The sequence below is a fragment of the Marmota flaviventris genome, chromosome 14 (assembly GCF_047511675.1).
Source record: "Marmota flaviventris isolate mMarFla1 chromosome 14, mMarFla1.hap1, whole genome shotgun sequence".
Taxonomy (NCBI): Eukaryota; Metazoa; Chordata; class Mammalia; order Rodentia; family Sciuridae; genus Marmota; species Marmota flaviventris.
The window spans coordinates 57,571,220-57,583,487 of NC_092511.1; the positions used below are offsets into that span (position 1 = coordinate 57,571,220).

Sequence of the window (12,268 nt, forward strand, 5' to 3'; positions counted from 1 at the left end):
CAAACATCTAAAAGCAGTCTCTGAGCTCTGTGTCTTTTTTTTCATTCTCTTGTTAATTAATCACAGCATTTGCCATAATCCGGGTCATTGGTGTACTCGGCAGGTGAAATCCTCCTTATCATAAAGCCAGGCCCACGCAGCTTTTATAAGGAGCATATGCTCCTCTGCAGTGCTTCACTTGGCATTTATATGGGGAGAGGCACAGTCTCCTTTTTCAGAGTAATCAGACCTCACATTGGCTTTCATTCAGTTCACCACTCTAGTGTTCCCTCAGGAGTGTCTGGTGTGTGTGTGTGTGTGTGTGTGTGTGTGTGTTGGGGGGTCACGTACATCCACCTGAGTTCTCCATCTCTCTGTGGGTGCCAACCGGGTGTCCTGCACTTTAACTCAATTCCCTAATGAGCTGTGTGTCTTGCAGCAACCCAGACACATTCTTCTCTTCTGCAGCATTCAAAACCAAAGATTCTACCCCTAAATTAGTTACTGTCTTGAGTCATTTTAGTGAGGGCTCCTCGAGAAACTGGTGATACCCATCTACCAAAGGAAACAGTTCCTGCACACTCCTCTCCCTGGTTCTAGCAGTGTCTCATTCTGGCCCTCCTCCCGTGTGACCAGAGTTCTTAGCAGTACTTTCTATAGTCTCTGTATAATTTTTCCTGAAGGGTTGTCTCTGAAGTTAGTGATCAGAGCTCAGACTCACTGAAATTTGAGCTTGGTCTGGCACCCAGGGCCAACTCAGTGCTCTCTTCTTATTTCCTTTTAGCTCTTACAGATAATGATAATCAGGAGATTTCCATTTCATGTTTTTTGTTGGTTTGTAATTCCTTATGCATTCAGTGAGCCAACTGGTCCATGAGGCCACTCAGGAATGGAAGATTGTCATCCTTTCTCTTCCCAAATCTTTTCTGTGGGCAGCCATGTTAGCAAGTCTCATTTCTGACACCAACTAAGTAGAGAAAAACACCTTTTCACTGATTCTGCATTCATGAATTCAGCTAACTGAACATAGAAAATTTTTGGGAAAAAAAATCCTTGCATCTATCTTGAATGTGTTATAGACTTTTTCTTGTCATTATTCCTTAAGCAATACAGTGTAACAACATTTACATAATATTTATATTGTGTTAGATATCACAAGTAATCTACAAATGACTTAAAATATATATGGGAGAATATGTATAGGTTGTATGCAAAATACTACACCTTTTTACTTAATGGAATGTAGTATCCAGGGATTTTGGTATCTGGGTCCTGCAATGAATTCCCTTTGGGAACTGAAGCACAGTTGTGCTCTCAATACTTTATTTCTGGCACTGCATGGGCGGAAAGGTGTGGTGCCTTTCCTCATACATCTTAAAGTTCATAGTTAACACTCCTATAACAAAAAAGACAAGTTAACAAGGGAAAGGCATTAAAAAATGTATCTAATCAAGGTTCTACATGATGCAGGAGACTTCAGAATGAATACCCACCAAGACACAAGGAAAAGTCTGTGTCTATGCTTAGGTTTAATGAAGCTTGGACAGCCGTGGAGAAATGTGATTGGACAGAATATGATCTAATGGTAATCGACTGAGTGTGGAAATCCAGAAATACCCATCTTTTCAGATTCTTCTTGAACTCTGAATAGCATTCCTTTCTTTTGGAGGCAGAGCAACTGCGGAATGAGTACCTTATGATCTACTATCAGAATAGGTCAGAGAATTTCTTTATGGCCATTTCCTACACAGGAGGATGGGGGAAGGTTAGAGTAATGTTTCTGAGCCTTATGATTTGCTTTGGGGCAGGGGTTCTAGTTTCTATGATCCACCTTGAAGAAAAGGAATTCTAGTTTCTGGAATTGCCTTTGGGAGAGTCAAAGAGGGCTGAGAGACAGGAAAGCAGAACAAGGTCAAAGTTCTTGGTTTTGAGACTGCTTCCAAGACCTTCCAGTCTGCTTTGGTTCGAAGAACTCAACATGCCAAAGCACCATACTTTGGGGTATTGTGATCTGAGCTCCAGCAATCAGATATATGTGGGAGGTTCCCACATCAAGCAATTCTGCAAGTATCCAATTCCCAGTGCACACCAACTGGGCATCCTACAATTTAACTCAATTCTGATATTACCTGGAATTACAGATGAGGACTTAGTCCTATGGGACTGTCCCCACCTCTGATGCCAATCCCCAGTCCAGGTTTTGCTTCTGACCAACTAGCCATAAATCAGAGGCTCCCACAATCCCTGCACTCATTCTTTTCAATTGTTTGCTGGAATGGCTCTCAAAACTCAGGAAAACAGTTGCCCTACCAGGTTATCAGGTTTCTATAAAAGGGTACAACTCAGAACAGGCAGAACAAGCTCCGAGGGGGCATGGAGCTTTGGTGGAGGCTTTCTTATGGTGGATTAAATCATCGGCCATTGGTGATTTAAATCAATCTTCAGATCCTTTCTCCTGTGAAAGTTGCAGCCCTCAAATCACATGGTTAGGTCTCCTGGCAACCAGTTCCCCATGCTGTAGTCATCTAGGACTTTTCCAAAAGTCACCCCCTTATACAAACTCAGATGAGGTTGAGAGGGGCTTGTTCTGAATAACATAGATGTTTCTTTTACCATTTAGGAAATTCCAAGAGTTTTTGGAATTCTGGGTGGGCAACAAGATGAAGACCAAATATATATTTCTTATTGTAAGTCACAAAATCATGTAACCCTACTCCATCTTCATCTTCTGCCACTCTTGCACTTGTTCAGGAGACTTTTGTTCCTCCCTCAAACACAATAAGCTTTTTCTGCCTCAGGGCCTTTGCACTCTGCTCATTGTGCATAAAAGTGATCACTTTCATGAATGGTAATTCAGCCCAGATATTATCTCTTCAAAGACACCTTCCAGATCCCCATCCTGGCTGGCTCCTGGCTGGTAACTTATCTTGTGATCCTCCATATCATAGTAAATATTTTCATCTTTGTGAACCCTATGATGATCTCTGTTACAACTACTCTTGTAGCATAAAAGTGGCTATAGACTAAATGGCTGTGGTTATGAGGCATAAGTCTCTTTATAGAAACTGTTAAAAGATTAAATTATAAATCTGGTTTTGCAGATCTTAATTGGCTTTTTTTTTTTTTTTTTTGTGATTCCAGAATCAGGTTAGCCTAAATCCAAAATGGTTCAGCATGCTCACTCTATAACATGGGCAGGTTTTATTTATAGACAGAGAAAAGAAAGTGATTTGCAGAAAACAAAATGAGGCCAGGTGCCGGGATGCACACCTGTAATCCCTGTGGCTTGAGAGGCTGAGGCAGGAGGATTGAAAGTTCAAAGCCAGCATCAGCAACTAGCAAGGCCCTAAGCAACTAAGTGAGGCCTTATGTCAAAATAAAAAATAAAAAGGGATGGGGATATGGCTCAGGGGTTAAGTGCTCCTGGATTTCAATCCCTGGTAACAAGAAAAAAAAACACCAAACTGAGGTACAGAGACAGCCCTAATGGTTTTTAGTCCTCCTCTTATTTGAAGATGGGTTGAATTGTTGAAAGTTAGTCATCTATGATTGGCTAAGACTCAGCTACCTGTTATAGGAGTAGGTTACCGTCTGTTTGCTCTTTAAGTTAGGTTACAATTCACTGTGTGGATAAACTTGAAAGCCAAACTTAGGATGCATTGGGAGCAGCTTTAGAACAAACTTAATAGCACTGAAGTTTGAATTTCATGACGATTTCACATATCATTAAGTATTCCTCTTTTTTGGTCAACTATTTGATAATGTGAAAATCATCATTAGCTTGTAGGTTACAAAAGCAGGATTTGACCCATGAATGATTGTGCTTGACTGCTCCCTGCTCTATACCATTATCCTTATGTTATGTTTTTGCTGCGCCCCTCCCCTGACTCAGGCAATGGCAAGGCCCTACTGAGGTGGATGGCGCAAGGCGTCCATCCTCTGGAGGAGCGCAGTATGTTTCTGGGAATGGGCTGGTTTGTTTTTGTATTCCTTTAATAAGTATAGTTGCGATTTCTCATATGACCATTAAGTATGAAGGAAAAAACATGACTTTCCCAATTAATGCAACTACTTCTAAAGAATAGATCTGTTTGCTCTAAATGCAATGATTCAGCTGTGGAGCGTAAATTGTTAATGTCTAATGAAAAACTCCCTGTATTCCTGTCAAGGAAGTTTTTGAGAAATTAAATTAAAATCTAGAGAAGAAAAATTAATGTTAAGAAGACAGATTAGTGCTTAGTACTGGGCAACTTGTTCTTGTTCCTGTGCACAGTGGTTTGTGCTCTTACTCTTGTTTGATTAAAATTAATAACAAGTCAACCACTTGCTGTAACCATGGCACCGGTTCCAGTCAGTAAGTCAAGAAAGAATAGTCAAGGTATAGGCCAATAGTTTGGGACATTTCTAACTATTATTAAAAATTAACTAAGCAGAAACAGCTCAAAGCAAAACGCGAACTGAAAGTACAAATGCTTGCTTATGCATAAGCCAAGATACATTCTTCTATTCTAATTGTAGATACGTAATATTTTGTTTCTTTGAATAATGATTCTTGTTTTGTAACCACAAAGTACTGTGAGCCTGCCAAAATGAAAAGTATATATGATCAACTTCACAAGTAAAGATTGGGACCAACACCTTCACTTTGGTGTCTGTGTTGTTTCTCCACCCCCCTTTCGCCGACTCCTCACCATCCGTTCGTCTCCTGAGACCCCCTGTTGGAGCTGGTCTCGACATGTTTTTATTTTTCCTAGTGTCTGACATTATCTTATGTATTCATTTGTTTGTTTTTCTCTCCCTCTTCTGGTAGACTGTAAGCTCCCTGAAAGCAGGTTATTTGATGTATCCACTACATTATTTCTATTGACTGAAGCTGTGCCTGGAACATAAGAGATGGTCTATGAATATTTGGTGATTTAAAGAATATGTTGTGGGAGACTGCCACGTCATGTGACCAGTGTTCTTCTTCTCCTGATTGGTTGAGGCTCTGTCAGTCACTTCCAGTGATCTGGCCACTCTTAAGTAGCTAAAGATGGTAGCCCCGATCTTGAGATTAGACATAATGCAAGCAAATGTGTCTTCATGCGTGGGCATGCCTTCCTACATCCCCAGGGATTGAGCTACGCTCACCTGTTCTTTTAAGATATTACCCCTTACCCTGTTTGGGATAGAATGTTCCTTGGAAACGCCCTTTGTATGTCCCCTTCTCTTTCTCTGCCTTTGGGTGTGGCCTTCCTAAATGTCAGTCAACCTGCTGACAGCAGACATCATGAAGCTAGACTCAACCCCCTGAACCTGACCCCTTGCCTCATTTGAATGGCTTCTCCTCAATAAAGGGGTTCAGCATGCCCTCCTCTCTCTCTTTCTGTGGACCCTTAAGGTCAGAGGAGCCATCACAGGAACCCAAAGAAAAAGGTATCTCTGTCTCTTGTGTGGTTATTTGGTGCAGCCCAGTTCCCCTGGAGTAACCCCTGAGTGTTTTAGTCGCGAGCAATGTGGCATTATATAGTTCATGAGTCACTATATCTAATAAGGTCTCACCTCTAAGCATCTCATGTATATCATATTACAGGTGACACACCCTATCCAGGTCTTCCCCTCTCCCTGGCTGTTCCTATAGTCATCTCTCAAGCCTTCCTGACCTCTTGTCCCTCATTCCAGTCTCTCTCACTTGTGTTATATACCCTGATAAAGTGTTTCTTTTATCATTGCCTTTCTCAGAAAATAACAGCTTATCACTGTCTTTCCCATACCAAGCCCACCCCCCTCCTTTGGGCATTCAAGGCCCTTACCAATCAATTCCCCTGCTTTGCCAACCTGTCCCTGGGCCTACTCTATAAGGAGCCTTCTGCTCCTGCAGCCTCATTGTCACAGAATCTACTGCTCTTTCCGGCTCAGCTCTTTGCTCAGGAAGTTCATCAGAACCAGTTGGCTTTCCCTGTAGGAAGGAACTGGACCCCTTTAGAATGTGAGGTCAGTGTGCAGCAAGTGGTGGGGAAACCAGGAAGCGAGGCACTGGGCCTGAGGAAAGCTGGAGGATGGTAAGTAATCAGGACCAAACATGGCAGAAGAGTTAATAAGTGAGTTAGGAGGGTCTTAGTTATCATTGAAAAGCGCTGCTTGGTTGGGTTGACCAGGCCAATTATTATTATTATTTTTTCAACCCACTGTGCAGACAAACATGTGGAGAATCTTGTTAAAATGAAGATTCGGGAAGTAGGTCTTGGGTGGAGGCCTGAGGCTCTCCATTTTTAATAAGCTCCCAGGATGCCCAAACTTCTGGTTCTGAGATGATTCTTTGAATGTTGAGGGTCTAATTAAATGCTCAGAAAAAGTGCTTTGTCCACGTGACTTACAGGAACAGAAGGCAGTCAGCCTACCCCTCCAGGGCCTGCCCATATGTCATGAGAACCCCACAAAGGAGTGAGCCCACAGCAAAGACGTTTCTTACATTCTAAACGACTGAAAGAAATGTAGGGTGACTCAAGTCTCCTTGATGATGAAGGGGATGCTGGAAACGGAGGACAAAGCTGAATGTGTGAGGCGGCAAGAAAGGGAAGCAGCATCTTTAATCCTGAGATGGCAGTAAAAATAGCCGCTGTGAAAAAACAGATTCTAATGTTGGCTGGCTGGCTGGCCTGCATACACACACACACACACACACACACACACACTGTAGGCTGAAGTGCTATACTTCTTTTTTTTTTTTTCCTGGTACAGATGGATTGTCTCTACAGAGAAGAGAGATAATCCATCTGATCATCTTCTGATCTACCATAGAATACAGTTCAGAATCCATTTCTGGCTTGAGGACTAGTCATGGTACTTCACCCTATCAAAACTGCTTGGGTTGTTTCTGTCATGTGCATCTCCAAACAGAAGAGTATTTTGTTGGTACAATAAACGTGACTCTGATATCAGTTCCTCTTTAACGATTAGCCTGGTCCTTGTATCTTTGGCTAATCATTAGCTGTTCTTTTGATGAATTTATATGTCCTTTCCGCTTGGCCTTTGTCAAACCATAAGGTATCCTGACTCATAATTATTTTTAAGGCCACTTTCCTCATCACAGTGATCTCACCTTCCTTTTTTTTTTTTTCTAGAGGAACTTCTACTCGCGTGACTGGACTCTGATCTTGGCATAGAACCGTGGCAATGGTAAGTTGTGGAGTGTCTCACCCTACCTAGTGCCAGGTACAGTCAGGTACAGGATGTGTATTCAAGGGACTGTTGATTTAAGCAAAGTGTTGTTTGCTCAATAAAGAGGAAGTAGGAGGGCAGTTCCTTTCTTTTTTTCTTTTTTTTGAACACCATTTTAATTTTTTTCAGGGGTAGTGAGTAACTTGACCCTGAAAATTAATTCAAAAACAGAATCCTTTGAATTCTTTTGAATATAGAAATGAGAACATAGACATGAGTTAAAGTTTTCTCTCTGCAGAAGCACTACGTGATCAATTTAGGCAAAAGAAAAAGGAAAAGTAAGAGATGACTACTGTGATCATTTTGATGTGGCCCCATCGGGTCAGGCTAATCCCAAGGGGTGCTTCTTAGTAATGTGTGCTGGTCGTCTGCCTCCTGCTTTCAATTAGGATCAGGCTCCTTGGTTATCTGATCTATGGGACAGGCATGAAATTGGATCCCTTTGAGAGTTCTGTGAAGTTCAGTGCTGATGTGGAAGGGGAGCCTTTTGGCTACAAATGTGGCTATACCTAAGGTTGGCCATCTGTTCTTCTCCCATCCAAAGTAGGTTTCTGAATAGGCAGGGGATTTCGATCCCTGGTCTTCTGGGAAGAAATACTAGAAGAAGCAACTTATACCTGGAGAACAACTAAAGATCCTGACAGCTCTGGATGACTTCTTTTGGGAAGATGGATATGTAAACTATCCTGAACACATGGGAATATACTTTTTAATTATTATTATTATTATTAGTTTTAGATGGACATGATGCCTTCATTTTGTTTATTTATTTTTATGTGGTGCTGAGGGTTGAACCCAGTGCCTCACACATGCTGGGCAAGCACTCCACCACTGAGCCACAACCCAGCCTCGGAATATACTCTTAAAAAATGTTTTTTGCATTTGACATTCCAGAATTTTCTTCATGATCCCTGACACTCAAAGGCTTATTCATGTTTACCCCAAATCTCTTACGCTTTAATTTAAAATCCACTTCTTGTTGCTTGATTCTCTCTGGACACAAGAACATTTATTCAGAATGTTTATGGTGTCCTTTCTGTGTTCTGGGTGTAGTACTAAGGATCAGGGGACTCAACATTAATGGATACTATTCCTATCTTCAGCAAGCTCACAGCTTTCCTCTACATAAAGACTGTAATCCAATGATTTTTTGGTGTGCTTTAAAGAATCACCTCAGTTGTTTCCCTCTTTTGTTTAGAACCTGTCTTTCCATCATGACTGTCATTTCACTGGACAGAGAAAGGTCATTTTTAAATGAAAAGAAAATCACAAGATACAGCTACAATGTTGAAATTCCCCACTATTTAACATCATTTTACTTTAGACATTACTCTCATGTAAAATGATTTTTAAAATTTTTTTAGTTATAGATGGACACAATATCTTTCTTTATTCATTTATTTTTATGTGGTGTTGAGGATCGAACCCAGTGCCTCACATGTGTGATACAAGCGCTCTACCATTGAGCTGCAGCTCCAGCCTTGTAAAAATTATTTTTAAACAGTAGTAATAAGAGGGTAAATAATATTTTTGGATTCTGGGTTTTTTTTCCACTTAATATAAGAAAATGTTCAAAATAAAATGATAAATGAACTAGGATACAGAAATTATGTATTCACTCTAATCTTATGCTTTCTCTAATCTCTTTGTTAACTTTTATTTATATTACATTTTATAGTGTATTAAAATTGTTTACTCTAATACTAAAATTATTTACTATAAACTATGAGTGTTTAGTTTTCTTTTTTTTATTGGTTGTTCAAAACATTACAAAGCTCTTGACATATCATATTTCATAATTAGATTCAAGTTTTCTTAATTCTTTAGTTTGTTTTGAATTTTCTGATTCTCTACGATGACCATATGTGCTCTGGGGCTTTTATTTTGATTTTTTTGCAGTAATGGCTATTGAACCCAGGGGTGCTCTACCACTGAGCTACATGCCCAGCCTTTTCAGTGTTTAATTTGAGGCAAGGTCTTGCTAAGTTGTCCAGGCTGGCCTTGAACTTGCCATCCTCCTGCTTCTGCCTCCTGGCTGGCTGACCATACATTTTAAAAGCCATTGTATTCAAGTAATTTTAAATGATTTTTATGAGTTGTAAGTTGCTTTTAGTGAGATGCATAGACTTTAAGGTTGCTGGTAGAGTATTGACCAGAGTCTCTACCCAGGCAGCACACTCCTCCATCAAGACAGTACCTTTTATCCCTCCAAGAAGCTCCTCCATGCCCTCCCAGGTCAGCCCCTCTCTGCTCTCCACTCCATCCCAGAAACACAACCACTGTTATGACTGTCATCTCCATAGACGAGGTTTGTCTTTTCTAGAACATCCCACAAGTGGAATTAAAGCACGTGACTCTTTTCTCTGAGCATTATACTTTTTGTAACTCATTCATGTATCTGTATGAATTGTTGTTTCTTTTTTTTTTTTTTTTTTTGAATTGTTGTTTCTTCCACCTTTCCTTTTTATTGCTCATTAGTATACCACTGTATTGTACTCAAATCTTTCTGATGTTTATTGTTTTTCTTATTAATATAATAACAATAATACTTCATTGATTATGGTATAGCACCTATTTCTTCTTGCCAGTCCCCCAACCCTAGTACTGGGGATTGAATCCAAGGGTAATCTACCATTGAGCTCCATCCCCAGCCTTTTTTATTTTTTTGAAACAAGATCTCACTAAGTTGCTGAGGCTGACCTTGAACTTGCAATCCTCCTGCCTTAGCCTCTCAAGAAGCTGGGATTGCAGGTGTGCACCGCTGCTCCTGGCTGGCATAGCACCTATTTCTAGCTATTCACTTCCATCATTCTTTTCTACATGCTCTCGGTTTCCTTTGCCTACTATTACAATAAGCCTTCCTGGGATGGATGAAAACCCCATCTTGCCTGAAGGTTAATGGTACATTGTGCCCTAGAATTTAATTAATACAGGTACTTAAAGGACTAACAAAGAATAAATTTTTTTGCCTTATTCCTGGGCGGGGGGGTAAGAATCACTTAGAATGCAAATAGATAAACTAAACCACCCTTGTAAGTCCCTCTATCAATTTATCTTGTTAGATATTAATTTTAATCCCATAATAGTCCCTCAGCAATGCAGTTTGCTTTACACTTGAATACAATGTCTGAGTACCACCTAAAAATTTTTCAGTACTGGAGCTGAAAAAGAACATTGTGAAATGTTACTCAGAAAGCTGCTTCAGGGCTGGAGATGTAGCTCAGTGATAGAGCTTTTGCCTAGCATGTGAGAGGCCCTGGGTTCAATCCCCAGCACCATAGACACACATTCACCCACACACAATCTCATGGAGGGGCAAAGACTAAGTTAGGCCATAGGAATTTTGATAGCAAATCATCAATTTGCTTATTATTAAGGATATACAGTAGAGGGAAAAGAAGTAAGGTGCCTGTATTAGGTTCAGAGAGCTGCTGTAACAAAGTATCCACAAAATGGGTGGCTTAAAATCATAGAAATTTATTGCCTCACAGTGTTGGAAACCACAACTCCAAAATCAAGGTGTCAGCCTGGCCCCTGCTCTCTCTGAGACCTATACGGAAGACCTTCCTCAACTCTTCTGAGCTTATGGTGGTTTCCTGGTGGTCTTAGGTGTTCCCTGACTGTCAGCTGTGGAACTCCAGTCTGTGCCTTTGCCATTATACTGCAGTCACACTGTATCTGTCTCCATGTGGCTCTCTTCTTATAGGATGGCATCTTAACTATGTTGCAACAACCTATTTCCAAATAAAATCACAGTCTGGAGTACTGGGGGTTAGGACCCCAACATGTCTTCTCAGGGATACAATTGAACTGACCACAGTGCCCGAGGAGGCTGGTGTCATGGACCTCTACTTTCCTCTGGTCAGTTGTATAGCGGGTAATGAGTGAGTTTTGGACATTGACCATATCCAGGACACGAAAGCCTGGTGTTTCAACAGAGGCCCATGCCCTGTGGTACCTGAGGCCTTGGATGGGCTCAATGTGCCCACAATCGGCCAGAGCAGTCCAGGCCAAGACAGTCTAGCATATACAATTCAAATTTGATTTGCTGGAGAACTACTCCAAGGATATGAAAATCTTGCATTCCTTTAAACTTGTAGCATGTCCTTAGATCAAATTAAATTATTAGAAAGCTTTAGCTCTGTTCTACACTGTTTTACCACTTTGTAACAATGCTCCGCCTTGTTTCTGCTTTGGCATTGAGGAATACTATAAGAAAAAGACAAAAGAACTTCATTATTATATTTATTATGGCAATGTGGTTAGAACCATCTTAAGTGATGATGATGATGATAATGATGGCAGTGATGATAGCCATCTAATTTCTTTTTGTTTTAGTATTTGCTTTTTTGGGGGGGGGAGGGTTCTGTGCTAGCTAAGTGCTTTCCTTAATTATCCTATTGCATTATTATAACAACCCTGTAAGTTGATATGCCCTGTAAGTTGATATATTCCCAATATACAGGTGAGAAAAATGAAGGCCACACAGAGAGAAAGGATTGGTGACACGATTCAGGCCCAGGTCTATCCCACACCAGTGCCTGTGCTTCTTTCCACTGGGCTTCTCACTGCAGCAGGGGCTGACCACTCCCTCTATCTTTAGCCTCTGGACAATGTACTCTCCTGGGTTTCCTTTTATCTCCAGGGCTGCTCCTTCTCAGTCATTCTTGATGGGTTTCCCTCTGCTGGACCTGTAGTGTCCTAGGTCTTGTCCTTATCCTCTGCTTTCTCCCTGGGTCATCTCATCATATACTGTCCACTTGCTGAGGCAACCTAAGTATATTACTTTAGACTTGCCTTTCAGGACTTGTATAACCAACTGTCCTTTTGACAACTCCACTTGGATGCCTAATGGACATCCCAAACTTCACATGTTGAAAATAGAACTTTCAAATCCCACCCACCCCCCCACTACCACCCCAAATCTGATAGTCCTCCTCCAGTTTTCCCCATCTGAGGGTGAGTGATAGCACTCTTCACCCAGATGCTCAAAGAAAATGATGGAGAGTTATACTTAATTCTTTTCTTTCTTCACCTCCCACATCAGCCCATCAGCAAGTTCTGTCGCCTTTGCTCCAAAACATGTGCT

General features: G+C 41.0%; 1 protein-coding gene across 1 annotated transcript in view; it reads left to right on the plus strand.

The window, feature by feature from the left end:
* Anxa4 (annexin A4) overlaps positions 1–12,268 on the plus strand; it is a 63,072-nt gene that overhangs the window by 27,199 nt on the left and 23,605 nt on the right. Inside the window, exon 2 of the mRNA XM_027934569.2 lies at positions 7,083–7,137. Coding sequence (XP_027790370.1) covers positions 7,135–7,137 — 3 coding nt within the window. The 5' untranslated portion in view covers positions 7,083–7,134. The remainder of the gene's footprint in view (positions 1–7,082; positions 7,138–12,268) is intronic.